Consider the following 13,642-nt stretch of genomic DNA (forward strand, 5'->3'; position numbering starts at 1 on the left):
AATTGTTTTTATAGTTATATATCTCACTTGTCTTCCTCCAAGCAGCTGTCTTTTAGAGTAGTGTTTTTCCAAATACACAGCATACCCCATTACACATCGGTAGGTCAAGACAGTTCAAATGACTGTGATAAGCACTGCATAGGAGGACAGACTAGGCCAGAGCTCATTACATCTAGGTAGGCAAAAGAGCACAGCCCCGTCTCACATATCTACACATGCATGCCTTTTTAGTACAGATCTGACAGAAAAGACTGTGGAAGCTATAGGTAGAGCCTGCAGTACTGAGCTAGGTTTTTATCTTCTGGATCCTTAGCACTTGTCACTCCATTTACAGCAGGCGCTGGGGGAGTGGGTTAGAGAACACAGGTTGCAAAACTCACTCAGCATAACTTGACACCATTGTTTTCTCCTTCCAATTACCCTAGTCCCACTGAGTGCAGGGAACACCTTCCAAGACTCCCAGTGAAGACAGGAAACCATAGCTACACACCCTGTGGATGCTGATGTTTTTACTGTAGACACACAAATGGGATGCCTTTTTTTTTTTCACTGAGCAGATGGCATGTGTTCTGGTCATAGTGTGAACTTTGCAAGTGTGACAGTGAGCCTAACCCTGGTTTCTTTTCCCTTCTTCACACTTCTGATGGTTGAAGACTTGTTCTTAACTTGCATCTCAGCAGCCTCCACAGACAATTATATAGTTCCTCATCAAGGCAAGAACTTTCATCTTCCCACTTAAGGGAAGCACTTTACAGCTTTTCTTTGACTTATCAGATTTGCCAGCACCCTGCTTTCAGGACATAATTTGCACTTTGGGGGCATAATCAGGTAAATTAGGGGTGCTGGAACACAATGTTTTGATGCTGCCACAGTTGGCTGATAACCCAGGTGGCCTCTCAGTGACAGTCTGGGGACTGTGGACAAAGGGATGTTCCGTTTCCATGTGGGAGAGATAAGGGCAAGAGCTCATCATGCTTCTCAGAACCGTTTGCAACTTAAAACTTCAGAGACTGGTTTCTAGAAGTTTCTTTTCATACTGGAAATGACTGAAACTGTAGAGCACACCACCTCAGATAAGGAGGAACTTCTGTCTGGCCCATAAGCCTGAAGCTTCATTCAAAAATTTCACAAGGGAGCCATGCTATGCGTCAACTCCAGCAGGCCTCATCAGCTGCCCTTATCCTTCTGGACAACAGCTGCTGAGCACGGCAACCCCAGCCATGCACCCATGTCACAGAGATGGAAGTCCACCTCCACTCTGTCTCCTCTCCACACCACAGGCTTGAGTTTCCCCTGGTGCCTTTACTCCCTGGAGAATTGAACATAAGCGAAGGGGCTGCTGGTGTTATAGAACGGAAAAGTCAGCATGTCAGGAGAAGAAATCTCCAACGGAGTGGTGGACAGGGCAAGCTGATGCTGGGGAGGCTGGGGATCTCTTCTCCACTTTGCATTTATTCTGTAGTTTGGTTCATTGAATAATAGGTAGCTCTCCTGTCTGTATTTCTCGCCCCAACCCCATCTAGTACATGCTCTGTGAGCTTCCATCCAGGGTCTGCTGGCGATGGAGGCAGTGGAGACCAGAGCCACGCCTGCAGCCAGACTGTGGGAGAACCACTCAGCCCCTCCGTGCCTCTGTCTTCTCATCTGTAAAGTGGGGTGGAGCTGTTGTGAGATGCACAGGGGCATGCTCAGCACCCCGCACCAGGACTGTGCGTAGTCGGTGTTTCTTCCTGTGATGCCGTGGTCCCTGCCAGACTGCAGCCAGTAGGAAAGAACCACACTGAGCATGTTTATACCCTATACATAGCCAGGCCTGGGTGTACACACAGGGAAAGCTGGAAGATTTGGAGTTTGAGGCTGGCCTGGCCTACTAGCAAGAGTCTATCTTTGAGAAAGAAGAGGAAGGAAGCAGTCAGGTATGGTGGTACATGCTTGTAATCTAGCATTCAGAGGATAAGATGGAAGGATTGTGAGTTCAAGCCAACATGGGCTACATAGTAAGCTTCAGGCCAGCTTCACTGTAAGACCCTGCCTCAAAAAATTAAAATAGCAAAATCAAGTAGAAGGAAAAAAGAAGAAAGGATAGAAAATATGTTTTTACAGTGAAGACAAAGAAGAGAGTAGACACGCTGCCCGCAAAAATGTCACAGCATTGCAAGTTTCTCGCAGTTCACATTTGCCAGAAGACAAGCAGTTGGGTGAGCTTCTGGCATGTCTGCCGTGTTCATGGTTGTGATGTTCTTTGCCAGACCCAGTCTCTCTCCACTGTGAGCCCAATTTATTGATCTCCACAGTCTTAGTCGCATAACTTATCTCTCCTTGAGCAAACTATAGGGAGCCAGCAAGATAGGCATGCCATGGCCACTCTGGACACGGAGGCCGAACCTAGGATGCCCCAGGTCCTGACTGCCCCAGAACCCTTCTGCACCATCGCCCCACTGTGGACGACAGCAAGAGCCCTCTGTAAGGATTTGCTGCTGCCTCAGTGCTGCAGCCAATGCTAGCCTCCCTGTAGACACCTGGATATGGCCTACTCAGTTCAGTTTTGCTTGTGCTCATACAGTTCTGTAGGTCAAAACAGTTAATAAAAAAGTAGCACTTACCTGTCTAATATTCTGTGAGTCAGGCAAACTCTCCGTGGGTAGGGAAGTTCTGGCAACAGGATCTGGTCTCCCTGGAATCATTGTGTCATAGTGTGGACAGTTAAAGCATGTTCTTTGCAGACTCTTTTCTACAAATCAGGGAGTGACTCTTTCATTCCCACTGATTCTGGTTATTCTGTATCAGGTAAGCAGTCATCCTGAACCACTGGCTCATAGTATTACTCAGCATTCATTCTGCCTAGAGGGTCACACTCTGGGCAGCGCTCCACATGGCAGGATCTGCCTACCTGGTGGCTCTTCCAACAAAGTCAATGAGCCGAAGCTGAGCTGGGAACTCCAGGGGGCCTGCGGTCCAGGACCTCAGCTCCTCTGCACAGTCAGTATTCTAAGAGGGACAGCCAGGGGAAAGGCATTGGGAGTCATGGCCTGAAAGTCAGGTCACATCACTTGCACAAGACTCCACATGTCAAGGCAGTCCGCTTCAAAGAAATAAAACATACTTTCTTCCTCTTAAAACAGAGACCAAGAGGATGAGGAGCAGGAGGTATCATCATGGCCACTTCTGAAAAGTACAGTCTGTACCTAGGTAAATCCACCTCATCCAGCTGTCCGGGGCAGTAAGGGCAATACAAACTGACCGTAGGTTTTCCGCCCTCTGAGAAGACATTAAAGTCATTCATACTTCTGACCTGGATTCAAAATCAGTGGTACCAGGAAGTCTGTAGTAAAATAAATAAATAAATACCACTTGCTATTTGTCCATTTTGTAAAAACAATCTATTAAAAAACAACTTTCTGAATGAGAAGCTGAGGAGAGGAAGCACGCCCCGCTACCTAAGGAAGGCTTCCAAGTAAGTTACTTCTCAGCCAGAGGAAGGGCTTGTAACTACACACTCAGGCTGCCATCCTCCTGGGACAGACACCACAGTGAGCTGGGTCCACTTAGCTGGGAGGAACAACCGGCTGAAGCTGGCATGGAAAAGCCCCGCTCCCTAATGGACCCGCACAGAGCACCTTGAGGTCCTCTGACAAAAGCTGGGTATAGACCTAACAAATCCATCAAAACAGACTTTCTCCTTTCACTGGAATGGAAATTTAAATTAAAACTAGCATGTCTAATAGGCAGCACTTTTGAACATGCATTTCTGACATCTGTGGCTTGGATTTCAGTCTCCTGGGAGTAATGCACTTTATATCTGCTCCATGTGTTTGAACCTCAGCTTGTTTTGACTAAAGGACATGATCTGTCAAGATGTTTTCTCTGCTGGAATTGGCGTGAAGAGGGTGGATTTCGTCTAATGAAATGGCACAAGGTCCTTCTCCCTCTTCTCTGTGTGCTTTCAAAGTTTCTGTTGCTGTAATTGCTCCATTTCTTATGTGGCTGTGCTTAATTAGAAAAAGACTCATGACAAAGATTCAAGCCTTAGTGCCCTGCCTCTGGGCCTTATGGTCTGAGTTGATGAGACAGCCTTGTGGCCTGGAAACAGGAAAGAGCCCACATGAAGAAATGGCACTCAGGCCTTCAAAGCAGTCTGAACTGTGAGGTAACATTCCAATAGGTCACAGCAACTTAATCCAAGGAAGGCTTATTTATTTTAAGGTCAAAGGATGTCCAGGGACCCCAAAGACAGCAATGCAGGAGGGTTAGGACCAAAAACTGGAAGCCATTTGGTAAGTAAGCAGTCTGCAAGGGTCTCTGTGCCCCGAGAAGAGGCTGAGCAATGATTGGACATACTGTACTAAGTATAGTCATAATAGACTCAGATGACTACCAGCAATCCACTCTGAGCTGAGGGAAGATGATTGGATTGTAGATAGGATTGTCATCAAAGGATGCTTCACTGGGAGGGGGTGGGGGTAAGTTCTGGACTTCATATGTAGGATGACATCAGATCCTTGAGCTGTGAGAGCTGAGCATACCTCAGAGGTCGTGTAGACCCACTCTTTATTACTCATACAAGGAAAACAAGATTCGGAGACAGAAACTATTGGACGAGGTCCACTGTACTTAATGGCATTTCTGATTAGGAGAAAATAGGTCAACACTGAGCTTCTTGGTTAAATGAGTTCAAGCCCTGTGGCTCTTCCTTGCAACCATTTATTACCATTGTTCAAATTCTTCTAAATTATGATGTATGCTTTGAGGTAGGGTTTGATTTATATCCAACATTAGCTAGACCTATTCCAAGAGTTCTAATGCAGTGGACTTCTGCATGAATTACTTAGCAAAAGCAAGAACTGACTATGGCACTCTTCATACTTTGTCTGACAGGCAGCAACAGCTGTTGTGGTAAGGGAGACATAGATGAGCAGACACCCGCCTGCTGTAGCATGGCCTGTATTGCAAGGAAGACAGAGAGGTGGTGTGAGGAATAGAGGAAATCTGTTGAAGCCAGAGGATGTTAGATATTGTCAGGAGGAGTCAGGCACAAAGTGCTGAGACACCATGGAAGGCTACAGTCATTCCAAATGGCTGGAGCTAATGTGGCCAGTGGAGAGAAGGAGAATACAATGGCAGAAAAGCAGAAGCTGAAGTTAGATCAACAAGGGCTGGAAGTATAATTTTTTTTTGCCAAACTTTATCAAAAACAAAGAGTTTCCTGTGCTAGTTTGTTTCTGTCAAATTGTCACAAGCTACGCCTGGGAAGAAGAAACCCCAGCTAAAGAGTTGTCCCCATCAGGTTGGTAATGGTTTATGTGAGAGTGTCACAGCCCACCATAGGAGGTGCCACCCCTAGGCAGATGGTGCTGGTTGTATGAGAAAGCCACGGAAATCAAACCAGCAAACAGTGTTCCTCTCTGGCTTCTGAGTCTGCTCCAGTTGGAGTTCCTGCCCTGACTTCCCTTAGTGGTGGGGCTGTGATTAGGACTTATAAGCCAAATAAGCTGTTTCTTCCCCAATTTAGTTTTGTTCATGTTTTATCACAGCCATAGACAGCAAACTAACAGTGCCATTGAGAATTCTCCAGAGTGCCTTCTCTACTTCCTTTCTTTCGTTCCTCCCTTCTTTCTCCTTCCCTCCTCTCCACCTTCCCCTCTTTCTTTCCTTCCCTCTGCACTCTCCACCTTCTGCACTTGCCAGTTTCCTTACTTTTCTTCACTCCCCTGCCTGTACCTGCATAGTAAAACATAAGCTGTGTGCCACAGGTACTCTACTCTGTTCTGTGCACTGCTGAGTCCCTGGCACCTTGAGCAGTGCCTCCTACCTCCCAAGGTAGTTGCCCAATAAATGTTTGTTGATAACTAGGTAAGTAAACACCACCATGTTAGAGAAGTGGTCAGTGCCAATGATGATGCTCTTGATGAGTCCTGACAGCCATTTTCAGAGCCAGCTTAGGTCTTTCCAGGGCCTGGTCTCTTCTTAAAACCTGAGCCTCTCTCGCTGCCTTTGTAAAGCACTGATCACTAGTGGAGTATGGGGAACCTGATCATACCTATTCTGAGATAAGTGAATCACAGATAGAGAGAAATTGAGTAAAGAAACAGTATGTGGAGAGGACTCAGCAGCAGGATTCCCAGAATGCCTGAAAAACCCCGAACACTGGAAGTGACAGGATCCTCATTTTGACATCTCCTTCATGGAAGCCAATCCAGACATCAGAGTGTTCCCAGAGTCCACACCTGCAGAGGCCCCATAATCTGCACTGAAAATCTGGGTGCAGTGGGGGAGGAAACCATGTTCCCTGACCAGAGCCAACATCCTCAAATCATAGTCCTTCGAGGCTCACTAAGTGACAGAAAGCAGAGGCTCCATGTGCTTTATTATGCCCTGAATGTGCAGTGACATGCTGTGTCAGTCTTCAGATTGTCACCCTGCGGACTAACACGCAGATGGAATGCAGTCATGTACAGCTGCCTGTGAGGAATGCGGGATTGGGATGGGAATGGCTCCACTTCCCAGCAGCCTGCTGGCCTGCCACGCTCCGAAGAGAAAGTCTGGTATCAACACATAAATCTAAACTGAAACCAAAATAGCAAACACCAACATGCATTAATTGGGCCCATGTATTTGTGCGTAGACCAACACTCCCTCCACTTCTTAGCCCCAGGGACTTGCTCTTTGTTGTTGCTGTGCGTTTCATTTTCTTCCCCCTTTTCATCTTCTGCTCTGTCCTTCCAAGTTTCTTGGCATGCACTTCAGATTCCAAACTCTCTTATGGAAAGCATATGTCTTAAGGAACATACTGTGCCTGCTAAAGTTCCAGATCCAGTTGTATTTCTGTCCTGGGATCGAGTGAGAAACAGCAGTTGTCTGTGGGGCTCAGAGGTTTCTCAGGGTCTAGTTACTGAGACAGAAAACCAGTATAACCTAGACAAAGTGGCTCTCAGAAGTCTCTGTAGTTTTCTGTACTGCTCTCTAAGCAGAAAACTACAACCCATCAAAATGCAGAGAACAAGGGACCACGCAGTGTCCCACCCTAGCTGATATATCTATAACACAACTCCTCCTCCCGAGGCTCAGGCATCACTAAGAGTGAGGGAAGGTGAAGGCTGTAAGAGCCAGAGGGACAAGCAGTCAGAAGTGTCAAAGAAGCTACCCTGATGAAGTCTCATTAGCATGCCTGTCTAAGCAGGATGGCACTGACAGACATGCTAACATGGAAGGGGGAGATCTCATGGGGTCCTAACCCTAGGCAACTACGGGACACAGTGGGAAAAGGAGTCTTTCCCAGGGAAGAGCATACCAGTTTATTATCTAATACCAAGTGCCTAGCCCTGAAATCATATACACACAGTGATATTATACAGCCTGAGAAGGTTGTATTTATATATTTAAATATATAGATACTAATTACTATATATTAATTTGAGAGAGAGAGAGCAAGAAAGGGTAGATGGCATGGATTAGAAGAAGAGAGAAGGAAGAAAATAGTATTTAAAAAATAAAGTCTTGAGCTGGGCGTTTGTGGTGCACACCTTTAATTCCAGCACTCGGGAGGAAGATACAGACATCTCTATGTGAGTTTAAGGCCGGCCTGGTCTACAGAGTGAGTTCCAGGACTGCCAGCCCTACATAGGGGAAAAAATAATTGTCTCGAAGAACAAAGAAAATATTTTTTTAATTTAAAGCTCTTTTAAGTCTCTAAGAAAGCAAGGAAATCTTCTGTCAGCTTGCACGTCCTAAGATTTACTCTGTATTTTTATTTAATTTATTACTATGATTATTTCTATTGTTATTGTTGTGTGTGGGCTTGTGATGCGTGCGGGTGGGGCACCTGTTAAACAGCATGTGTGTGAAGATCTCTGCTTCTACCTTTGTGTGGATTCCAGAGACCAAACTCAGGTCGCCGAGATTGTGTGGCAAGCAGCTTTACCCATTGATCCATCTCACCAGCCTGGCTTATCTCTTTTCCCCATGTAACACTTACTGAAAGCTCTCTGCGTGAGAGATACTGTGCTCAGCACCAAAAATGCCAAGGTCAAGAGCGAGAGGAGAGGGTGGCTATGGTGGAACAGCAAGCTGGTTTGCCAAGGTCAAGATAGAAGAGCTTGACAGAGAGCAACCGTGGAACAGGAGTAGGAGGTGGCCTGGGAGAGGAATGTTTTTAAGAAAGCGTGGGGGGGGCCAGCAAAGGGGGAGGTGAGGACACTCCCCACAGAGGAGACTAAATGCAGCTTAGGACAGCACGATGCATGCAACACTTAGGAACTGGAATGCCATGGCACTGACATAGGACAAAGCCTTTTGCTGTGGTCTACCATAGACCACACTGCCTTCCTCTTGCCCTGGAAACATCACAGGTATTTAGGTGAGCAAAGAAAAAGAACCGTGCAGGGTGTTAGAACAGGTGACCAGAGGGACTGGAGAGGGATTCAAGTATTGATTTTTTTCATTTTTCTGTGTGGATCGCACAGGACTGCTAACTCTGTGAAAATGAATTGAGTTGGACTCCTGTGATAAACTTACCCTGCAGCATTTGCATGTCATAGATTCAACAAAATGTTCACGAGAGAGAACAGGAAAGCATGGGTTTGTTCACAGTACAAGTCATCATAAATGGCTCCAGGAACTACTGGATTTATGGGGGTGAACTGGAGGCGTAGAGCAAAGAGCCTTACATTCTGACGTGGGGAGACTGTATCATCCTCAGGAGAGTGCAATTGTGCAAAGACTGAGCTTGTGATGGAACTGAGTAGCGTTTACATTGTAGCCCCTGACACCAAGGTATAATTTCTTCATCTGCATTGTCCACTGTGATTGTCTTCTAGGGACTTTTGAGAATTACATGGAAACACACATAAATGATGAAGCACTTGCTATATAGTTGACACTAAATAGTAGTATAACAGAAAGCTTACAAGGCCAGGGCTGGAGAGACGGCTCAATGGTTAGGGCCACATAATGCTCTTGCATAAGACCAGAGTTCAATTCCCAGTACCCATGATGGGCAGCTACCATGATTCCAGGGGATTCTATGCCTTTGGCCTTCATAGGAGCCTGCACTCATGTACACAGATGCACGTATATACACACCTAATATTTAAAATAATTAAAAGTACTTTAAAAATAAGAAAGATTACAGGACAAAAAGATGAAGAAGAAATAGGGAATGGCAACACCAGGGATAGAACAAAGTAAAGAGCTTTCACAATGATCCACTGACAAGCAAAAATTTTGAGGGTAGGGGACTGTCAGTGACAGCCAGGGGCAGCATGGACACAACTTGACCAGAGGATGAAAAGGAAGTGGACTCTAAGAGGACTATGGTGTGTGCCTCAGGCAATGGTATCCTGAGTAACACAAGAGAACAGAATTAGAGGAATCAGGGAATCGGGGGTGTTCAGGAGGTGATATCCAGAGAGCTCAGTTCAGGAAGTACACACAGATGAGAAGTTCCTTCAGGGACAATGGACTGAGTGAGAAGAGGAAGGGGTCATGGGTGAAGGAGCCTCAGTGATATCAGCATTTAAAGGGGCAGACCATGAGCAAGAACTGATGAACTCTGAGAACAAAAGACAAAGATGGAAGGAACAGCCAACAGAGTGTCACCACAGAAGTCAAGTGGGGTGTCATCAACTGACAGATGCCACATAAACATACCATTAGATGAAACCAGAAGGTGTCCATGACCCCTGACACTATGATAGCTATTGGAGACTTGTGCGAGTGACCCCCGGGAGCTGGTGGGCTAGCAGCAAAGCTGCTGAAAATGTGTGGTATGTGGATTAGAAGAAACAGAGGGCAGGACAATGGGCAGACCAAAGGCAAAGCAGGAGGCCAGGAAGGCATGCGGACCTCCTTGGCTTTGTGACTTGCTCCTGTATTCACCAGTACTTACCATGAAGACCCTTTAGCTTTCCTCCTTCCTCCTTCCTTTTCTCCTCTGCCTTTCTCCCTTGCTTCTCTTCTTCCTTCTGGGTTTCTTCATGGCCCAATGGCCTATCCTGATGCTTTTGGGGACAATCCAAGGCCCTTTGGTGACTTATACATCAGTGATTGAAAACACTCACTCTGTTGTTGCCCTCTCTCGCCGGAGGGGAAGCCTATGGCTTCATCTTACCCTTGGCTCTCGTGGCCATTCAGGCAGTTGATCACCCTTTCCAGGCAATCCCATGCATACTTGGTCCTGGCTGGGTCTTGAGCTGCTCCACACGACTGCCTACTTCTTATCTGTATAGCGTGGCCCATGCCATTTGTCCAGCTCATTCCTTAGGAAAACACACACTGCCTTCAGGACCCCTCTCTTGTTCCCTTACTGTCCTCATCACCAGATCAATTTGTGGATCATTTTGCATTTCCTGAGAGCACTTCTCATTTTAGTATATAATTTTGTCTCATGGGTGAAATTGTACAAACAAACAAAAAGCCAGGAAGAAAGAATCTCTCTAGCAGTTAATGCAGTATTTGTGTAGAGTAGGTTTTTGGCTATGGCTGGTTTGATGAAGTGTCTGGTTCTAACTCATGCCAGGCTTTCATCTCCATGAGGGTGGCCTATAGATCCCTATACCCGCATAGATCTGAAACCTCCACCCCACCACCAGAAACAAATGGGTTAGTTCCACAGACAGTGATAGAACACCAATTCTGTGCTTTAAAAAGGTAAGCACAGCAGGCAGCAGGGATCTAAGCAGCCTGCCTGCTCTGGTAGAGTCAACCTTAGCAGAGGAGATGCACGAAAGAAATACATAAAGGCCATAATGGTAGCTGAGGCAGAGCTACGGGACAAAGAAGGACAAGTGTACACTGAGTCCTGAACAAGGATAAGCAACAAGGTATCCCTCGGCCCTTCTCATATTTGATGGCTCCAGCACCCTTAACCCTCCTTTCAGTAAAGCATTTTTGTAAGGATGTGCTAAGGTCCCATGCTGTGCAATCCTAGCCTGTGGAGTCTCAAGTCATTGGCACATCTGGATGACAATAAACCATTATTGCTCTAAGGTTTCTGTCCCACCAGCAGGAGGAAAGCAGGAGCCATTGCTGCTGTCTGACTTGATGTTCTCTGTTTTTCAGGTGAGCCGGCCCCATCCCAGTGACCATCCCCTCCTGATCCTCTTTGTGGTGGGCGGTGTCACAGTCTCGGAAGCCAAAATGGTCAGAGACCTTGTAGCATCTCTGAAACCAGGAACCCAGGTACTGAGTCATGGGTGAGACAAGCAGGAGTCCAAGGGCAGTGATGGGAAGGGTGGTGAGGGCCTTACTGTTCCTCTTCTGGCTTGTTCCCTTCTCCATCTGCTCCTTCTCCCCACATCCTGATGCCCTATCTTGTTCTGGATGCTTCCCCAAAAGTCATCCTCCTGGCCAGACCAAGCCCACCCACACCTCCCTGGAAAACTAACTTACTTTCCTTCCTTCCTTCCTTCCTTCCTTCCTTCCTTCCTTCCTTCCTTCCTCCCTCCCTCCCTCCCTCCCTTTCTCCCTCCCTCTCCCTCTCTCTCTTTCTTTCTTTCTTTCTTTCTTTCCTTCTTTCTTTCTTTCTTTCTTTCTTTCTTTCTCTCTTTTCCTTATGCTTAAGGACCTGTGGTTCATCACAACTAGCTAAATTCTCACAAAAGCAAAAGGATCCCTGTTGTTTGCACAATAAATGGTACCAAATGGTACCAGGAAATAAAGAGAGTATGAGTCCAGAAGCAGCGCAAGGCTATAACCCTGTGGCCTCTAGTGTTCAGTATTCCTGTCTTCCAGCTAGCCCCACCTACTAAAAATTCTACCGCCTCCAAAGAGAGCCTCCAACTGAGGTCAGGTATTGAATTGCATGAGCCTGTAAAGACTTTATACTTCTAAATCATAACACTAAGGGACTCCAGAGACGACCTCCCACCTTTGGTAGCCAGGGGACAAGAGTGCTGTGAGGAGGTTCAAGACTTCACTGGAGACACCAGCTAATACTGTCCACATAGCTACACAGAAAACAGCTGGGTGCAGTCCTGCCTACCTCGATGCTGTTGTGGCTTCCTCCTGGTTCCACCATGCTTTGTGTATCTACACAAGCAGCTTTCTGTCCTCCTGTGACATCTTGCCAGTCGCTCCAGACTCTTCCTGAGTCTATTGTAGCATCCAAACCCACGCAGTAAAGATCTTGTCTGTTTACCGACTGCTCCACATCTGTCAGCACAGTCTCAGTAAGCCTGCTGTTTTGGTGGATGGACTGATTCCAAGAGGATTTGGTAGCAATTGTCTGTGGAGTCGAGTGCCTGAGTTGGCTGGTGGTATCGAGAAGACCAGATCTCTCTTTCTCTCCAGATACCAAACCAGAAAAGGGAAGCTGGGTATTTAGGGAACAGGCTAAGATCTGGAAATGGCCAGTCATTCTCTATCACCCTTTCTGCTATAATTATCACCAATTATTATCAGAGCTGATGAAATTTCTGGAAAATTAATACTTTCTAGCCTTCTTTTGTACCCCTCTGCCAGCAGAGTTAAGACTCTATTTAGTGAGACTTTTTTTTTCAAATAAGTATAAGCACCCTTTTTGCTGTTCCTGATATAAGAATCACATTCCTAATTTTTTAGAACATCTATGCATTGAAACAGCCTGCCAGACACTGTAATCTCTTCTCTAAAAGGAGACAGTACAGGTGCTTTCAAAATCTGGTGACAGTATGATAGCAGAGGCCAGAAGCCACAGTGGTTTTGCCAGTCTGACCCTGTACCCACTCTGTGGACAGAGCATCTCAGAGTATTGGAGGCTTAAGGAATGGCTTGACCATTTCTTGTCCTTTGTGCAAAAACTCCCTGAGGTATTATCAGGCCCTAAGATGATTCTCAAAGCAAGGAGGGGGAAGGGTGAAGCAGGGAGGGCTGCTCATCTTAGTCCCTTTGGTCTCTAAGCTAGTGAAAGCAGGAAGACTGTCTGAGTGCTACTGGAGTGACATTCGCTGAGACCCCAAGCCCTTCCTTCCACCTGGTAGGTAGCTGCCTAGCCGGCAGCTAACAGAAAGCTCAGCCTCCTGGTTTTAGAAGCACCCTGAAAATCAGGCCTTGTTGTTGAGCTGTACCCAGAATAGTATGTGCACTAGTTCCCTTCTCTGCTTATGCTCACACTGCTGGTGGAATAGTGTGTGAACCCTGTGAAGGACAACTTTCCACAGAAGTGACGTACCGGTAGACTGTCGAAGGCACAGCTGGCCTGACCAAGTGTGGGAAGTACCCATTTACACAGCGAAAGCCTCTCTTCTGCCCCTACCAACCCACCCCAAACAGGCACAAGACAAGAGAACTCCTAGGTTCCTTTCCTCAAAGCACTTGTGCTGGGTACCAGCCCCATCTCCTCACTCCGCTGTACGGCATGGAGTCCTGTGGCCAGATGCTCTGGCCAGCTGAACTCTGTTGCTGCTGAATGGTGGTGGTCATGAGGCCTACGGAAGCCTTTGATTGTGAGAAGACAATAACAGAGAGGTATCCTCACAGAAAAGAGCCAGGTCAGGAAAAGAAGAGAGGCCAAGCATGCGAGCTGCCCTACTCTCTGCTGCTTTTCACAGATGGGTATGGATGCCACACTTCCACATTTCTGAAGCAGAATGTTTGGTGAGAAACACATCAGATGATAGATAGATAGATAGATAGATAGATAGATAGATAGATAGATAGATAGATAGAT

General features: G+C 46.6%; 1 protein-coding gene across 2 annotated transcripts in view; it reads left to right on the forward strand.

Annotated features, from left to right (window-relative positions):
- Scfd2 (sec1 family domain containing 2) overlaps positions 1-13,642 on the forward strand; it is a 247,815-nt gene that overhangs the window by 221,199 nt on the left and 12,974 nt on the right. For both annotated transcript variants that reach the window (XR_008722761.1, XM_055629303.1), the window contains exon 8: positions 11,056-11,175. Coding sequence is in view for 1 of the 2 variants with exons in the window: in XM_055629303.1 (XP_055485278.1) it covers positions 11,056-11,175 (120 nt within the window). In the remaining variant the exon portion in view is untranslated. The remainder of the gene's footprint in view (positions 1-11,055; positions 11,176-13,642) is intronic.

The sequence above is a fragment of the Psammomys obesus genome, unplaced genomic scaffold, assembly GCF_907164565.1.
Source record: "Psammomys obesus unplaced genomic scaffold, mPsaObe1.curated_primary_1811, whole genome shotgun sequence".
NCBI lineage: Eukaryota > Metazoa > Chordata > Mammalia > Rodentia > Muridae > Psammomys > Psammomys obesus.